Source organism: Thunnus albacares, chromosome 15 (assembly GCF_914725855.1).
Source record: "Thunnus albacares chromosome 15, fThuAlb1.1, whole genome shotgun sequence".
In the NCBI taxonomy this organism is placed as follows: domain Eukaryota; kingdom Metazoa; phylum Chordata; class Actinopteri; order Scombriformes; family Scombridae; genus Thunnus; species Thunnus albacares.
In genome coordinates, this window is record NC_058120.1 from 24,485,653 (window position 1) to 24,491,652 (window position 6,000).

The following is a 6,000-nucleotide window of genomic DNA, read 5'->3' on the forward strand; positions in this document are numbered from 1 at the left end:
TCAATCAAGTTAAGCCGAACAAAGAGCTGGTTTATGATTGTTTACCAGGTAACTGACCAGCAGGTACATGATTAATTAAACAGCAAGGCAGCAGCAGCGTCTTTTTTTTTTTTTAGCTGATTTAAGATTTTCAGTGTCAAAAAAAAAGAAAACAAAATTAATTTGATGATGTGATTTGTGTGACTTTGAGATTAGAAGCTCCCCTCTGTGTCTAAACCACTAAAGCTCCCTTTTTAGTGTTTTAGCTTCTGACCTGTTTGTACACAGTAATGTTTACTTGTCACCTCACCACAGGTTATTGCATCGGTGTGGACATGACTCATGATCACTTTGGAGAGTGAATATTGTCAGATATTTTCATTTAAAGCATTATCAGGTATGACAAAGTTAAAGAATCCAGTTTTTCGTGAAAAAAAACACTTTTTTAGTAAGAAATATATGTAGAAATGTAGTTTTCAGACTACTTATCCTTTTATTATCTTGGGGCCCTCTGAGGGGCCCCAGCAACTTCTGCTATGATCAAATAACATCTGAGGTTGAGACGAAAAAAGATGAAAAATGCTTGTACTGCAGCTTGGTGGTTAACTGTAATATGAATTCATTTAAATTAATGTTTATATGAAAATTAAATGTTAATCAGCACTAAAAGAATTAAAACATTATATTCTACATTTATCAAAATGAAGTATCATGAACAGTCACAAGCATGTTTAGTCTTTTTGAGTCTTAACTATGTGCTGTCTAAAAATCACGTACTATACAAAACAGAGGAAGGAAAAAATGATCACACATCCAATTATCTTCTTCATCAAGTGAATTTTGTACAATAGTTACATACACAGGATGAGATGCCCAAAATGTACATTGCTGAAATATATCTGGCAGTTTTCAGCTATGAATGTCCAAGAGACCTCCAGAATGACAACCAGACAGGATCCCTGACTGTACATCCCCCTCAGAGTCGCTGATATAAAACCTAAAAGCAACAGAGGTGTTGCAGTTGCATGAAGAGGGACACCTGACCGTCTGTATTGTACCTGTTGTTGTTGTCATCCCGTCCAGCCCCCACCTAGTGAAGCCCCTGACCACTGCCACGCAGGCTGAGGAGAAGCGGACCGAAGGCCGATCAGTGCTGGCCACCGGCCTGGAGAAGCTCAAGTCCACCATCCACCCGGGGAGGAGCAGCCAGCTCAGCGAGCAGGAGACAGACCGGAAGAAGGTAGAGTATCTTCAAATAATAAAACTACTGCAATACTGCCTTTCAGAGGCAAAGGGCAGTAACTACTGTATGTTTTTGTATTTTAAACGGTCAGCAATCATAACTCAGGAAGAGTTTAAGTCACTTGTCTCTTGTCACTTGTTTCACTACTCACACAAATATCTGCATACATTTTAATTCAAATCAAATTATATTTATATCACATTTGTTTAAATTATCAGAGGGAGGTAACTATAATATGAGAGGTGGTGAATAAGACAAGTAAGAGGTAAACAAAAACAGTGAGTTGTTACAATGAACCACTGATGTAAACAAAAATCTGTTTTATCTTCATGAAAATGTAATGATTCACGTATTCTCTTTTGTTAAATGACCATATTCTCATAATTTACAGTTTAATGATTATAGTATGATGTCCAGCAGCTGAAGACAGTAGTTAAAACCATTAATGTCATAAGGGACAGGGAGATGCTGCTTTGTTTGTTTGTTGACTCCAATGAAATGTAATAGACATCACCCTGCTCTTATAATTTGTTATCGCTTTCCTCCTTCTCCCCTCCTGTCCATCTGTTTCTCTCTGTCGTCAGCCTCTGACAGAAGGAGCGGGCTCGTACTACCACCTCACCCACAGCGAACTGGTGGCCCTGCTGGTGCAGCGGGAGTCGGAGCTGGAGAGGCAGAAGGCTGAGTTCCAGCGTCAGAGAGCTCTGCTGGCCAAGCGGGAGGTGGAGCTGAAGAAGCTGAAGCCGCAGGTCAGAGATCTGGAGGACTACATTGACACGCTGCTGGTGCGCATCATGGAGCAGAAACCCACTCTCCTGCAAGTGCGCTCCAAGTTGAAGTGACGAAAGGGGGGGAGGGGGGAAAAAGGGTTTGCGGTTCAGTCCACATCTGTTCACTCTAACCTCCACAACAGCTCTTTAGTCTTTTCACTGCTATGCTGTCCTTTTTGATACAAATATTTAGGCACTGAGAGATGTCGAGGCGATGTTTTCCAGCCGGCATGCTTTACTGTACTGAAACACGTCCTCGTCGAAGGGTTCGGTTCGGGCTGTTCTGAATGTAGCGGGTCCTCAGGTTGTTTTCAGGTCACACAGCCAGTTGGTTTTAAGCTCACGGAGAAGTGAGCCCAGTGGGTTCGAAAAAAAAAAACCCAGATGCTTCCATTATCGGGATCGTGATTTATAGAAACCTCGATTCCTCCTTTTCACCTCACCTGTCACTTCTATCACCTTATCACAAAAGAGAGAAATTGTAGGGTTTCAGTCCATAACGCTGTATATCCAACTGACTCCTCACTCAGTTTAAAAAAAAAAAAAAAGTGTTGATATTTTGGAAAGAGCTCACGACTTAAAGGCTGCACTGGTGGTTTGTGTTTTTTAGCCCATTTATTACAAATTATGAATGCTGTACATCAATGCTGACCGTTATCCAAAGCATGCCGTCAGCTTTGAGCCTGATGTCCTTCCTTCGAGGCAGACGTCAGTTCTGTGCGGCATGAAAATCAACTGGCAGACACTTGAAGTCTGCTCAGGACAATTATTATCTATAACAGTGAACATTTTGTCGGCTTTGTTTTTCTTTTTTTTTGTCATCGTTGTGTCTTCAAGGTTGTAACGCAGTTGAGAACATGCAAGAACACAATGACAACACATCACTGACCAAAAATAAATAAAGGCAACTAAATGTTCACTTCAAATGCTTTCAAATGAAGTTACTAAATTAGTCTCTGCAAGTTAATGTTCATGCTTAACTTAACCAATGGTGTGCTTTGGAAAAAGGTCGGCATGAATGTCTATTTAATGAGGTAAAACATATAAAACAACATTTATGTTTCGTGTCTCTTTAATAACTTCTCCCTCCGTGATTAGGTGTCACTTCCAGATGGTGTATATGATGTTTTGGATTGACTCTCTAGTAAATATCGAACGCTCTGACTAGTTTTCGAAACTATAAAACCAAATGTGAGACATTATTGGGAACCGATTGTAGCTCATGAATGTTCAAAAGTGTTCTTAGCCAGCCAGCAAGTGAATGGTTCTTACTTTGACACACATGTTGAGTGCTGTTTATCTTTTGCTTGTTCCTTCTTTTTTTTTTTTTCCCTTCCCCTCCTTCTTTCTTTTCAATGGGCATGTCTTGAAATTACCCATAATGCTCAGCCACATAAGCTAACTGATTCTTGTTCAGGTGTTATCAGGTGTGAAGACAGAATCACTCAGTATCCAATCAGTATCAAGATCAGCCGTCACAGCTTCTCAGATCTCATGCTTCTGCCTTCTCACGTGTGCGTTATCAACAACGACTCCACCACGTCGAGAAGATGCCTGCGATATATTCCGGTACTTGACTTCACCCCCCCCCCCACCCTCCCCCCTCCCTCGGTGTCTCCTGCGTCACACCCACTTTGGCTCAAGCATGCGTATTTGCTACCGCTTTCAGGTGTTACAAAGGGATATATACCGCATTTACAGCATATATGCCGTATTGAAATGCCAAATGCTGCCTTATTTTTGTTTTTGTTTTGACGTTCATTAAGTTCGTTCGGATCTAGCACTTCATTTTACTCGTCAGGGCTCGACGGGGAGGGGGGGGGGAGGTTTTGAAGAAGAAAAGCCATGTGTTCACTGAAGGTTTGTTTTTTTTTTAAATTCTTCTGATGCATACTATTGTTTAGATCACTGCACAATAATAAATTGTATGCATACCAATAGAAAATTAGCCGTTACAGTGATTTCCTGTGAAATGCCAAAAAAGGAAGAAAAAAAAAACAAACAAACTAAAAAAAAAAAATAGAAAAAGAAGAAACAAAAAAAAAAAAAAGAAGCCAAGCCTTGAAACTTCCTCTACGGAGCAGATTGATACACCATAAAGTATTCTGATATGATGCCACTTTTAACAGCATTTGTGGATGTTCTTGCACTACTTAATCGTCAGAACATAACTCTACTGTACCCGTCTGTTTGATAATCGGTATAGTCAGATCTACTTCACACCATACTGCACTTTCTAATCGCTCTGTATTTTAAGCACTTGGCCTACTCCCGACAACACGACGACGATTAGCCAGTGAGCTTGAAGCATACAAAAACATCCGAAACCGTCTTCGTCATCTCAGTTCTGCTGTGTGATCGCAATATCAAGTGCATAGATGACTAGAGACATATTAAATGTGACTCGGCACTTAACGAAGCGCAAGAAATAAACGTCCTCTTCCATGTCTTCCATTTTAAATGTTTTTTTTTTTTTTTTTATTTAAGTTTAAAAGTTTGATTGTGTTTTTGTCCTCGATTTTGTAGCCGGTGGAACGTGCTTAAGGTAGTATGTAAGATTGGAAAGTTTACAATTCGTGATGCAATTCTGTTTCACAAATTTTGTATATTTAATAAAGAATATTTTGTGTTTCTTGCTCACCATATGTTTGTCTGTAAATCTTTCTTTGGGGGGTGTGTGTTTGTGTGTTTTCCTGCAGGGCTGACATGTTGCATTCAGGGTTGGATTGTAACAGTTGGCTCCGTTTTTTTGCATCCGGTTTCAAGTTAATACCTGAGTTTGTTGAGCTCAGACGAGTCTATTGTCTTATTGTTTTTTCTTTCATATTAGCAGAGAAAAATGTACAAGACATTCAGGTAATAATTTAACTAAACAAGTTATCAGATTTAGTTATTTTAATGTGAAGTTATTAATTATTATCTCAAAGCTACATGTTCCTAAAATAAAGGATCATTGTTATAGGATTTATTAAAATGCTGTATGCATCGTTTAGCTTTAACTCAGTTCTGCTGTAAAAATAGGTCCACTCAATGTTCTCACTTTGATGTTTGATGCACTGATAGGCAGACCTGTTGCAATACTGACAGTGACTGTCTGAGAAATGCTGTGATTACATCTGAGTGAAAGTTTCTTTTTTATTAGTTCTTTAGTGAGGAGGGCCGATCAAAATCAAGTCTGGTTGGGATGTTTTGACTGGAAAAAGGTGATATAAGACGTTGGGTAATATCTTTAAATTCAAGCACTCACACTAAATGAAATTTAAACCCTAACCCTACACACATACACACACACACGTATTTTTTTCAAATGTGAAAAAAACACGTTCTTGTATGAAACGTGAAAATTGTGTATTATTAAATGTGATTTTTTTTGTTTTTGTTGAAATATCAGAAAATCACTTTTTTCTCCTCGTGTGATACGTGAAATGTGTTTCACATGATATGATAATTACTGGAAATAGCCAAAATAAACTTACCTCTATATGTAAGTTTTTAATTTTATAATATAAATCCCCCCCATCAGCAGAAAACTAACCCTGTTTACAGTTGCTCCAGCATACCACTGCTGCTAATTTCTACCTACAGTACAATAAAACCTAACACAGCTTACAGTGAATGATGATAATTTGACATTTATAAATCTAGTTGAGACTGGTGGGGAGAGATGTTTAATGTACTTTGTTGTACTGTGATCATTTTTGAGGCTGTAGTTTGGAAATATTGTTAGGTGTTGAAGATATTGTGTTCACCTCCTGCAGACTTTACTATGAATGGTTTTGATCCACAACCACCACTAGGGGGCTATGTTCTCCTCTCTAAACTCAAACAGCTTCCTTCATCGCTCCTAACAACAACATTATGACTCTAAATGTCTTTTTGATCTGTCATACTCAAACTGATGCACCTTTTCCCCTTTTGATCAAATGAAAACAATGCACGTTCTCCTGGGAAATGTAGTCAACTTTCCAACGATTCAAACCGCATCCTCTCCGGTCAAAGCAGCCTGGG

General features: G+C 39.0%; 1 protein-coding gene across 3 annotated transcripts in view; it reads left to right on the forward strand.

Moving 5' to 3' along the window:
* The window catches only part of rab11fip5a (RAB11 family interacting protein 5a (class I)), a 36,108-nt gene extending 31,473 nt beyond the window's left edge, over positions 1–4,635 (forward strand). For all 3 annotated transcript variants that reach the window (XM_044374720.1, XM_044374719.1, XM_044374721.1), the window contains 2 exons: positions 1,063–1,219; positions 1,807–4,635. In XM_044374720.1, the coding sequence (XP_044230655.1) occupies positions 1,063–1,219; positions 1,807–2,064 (415 nt within the window). In that variant the 3' untranslated portion in view covers positions 2,065–4,635. The remainder of the gene's footprint in view (positions 1–1,062; positions 1,220–1,806) is intronic.
* Positions 4,636–6,000: the final 1,365 nt, after the last annotated feature.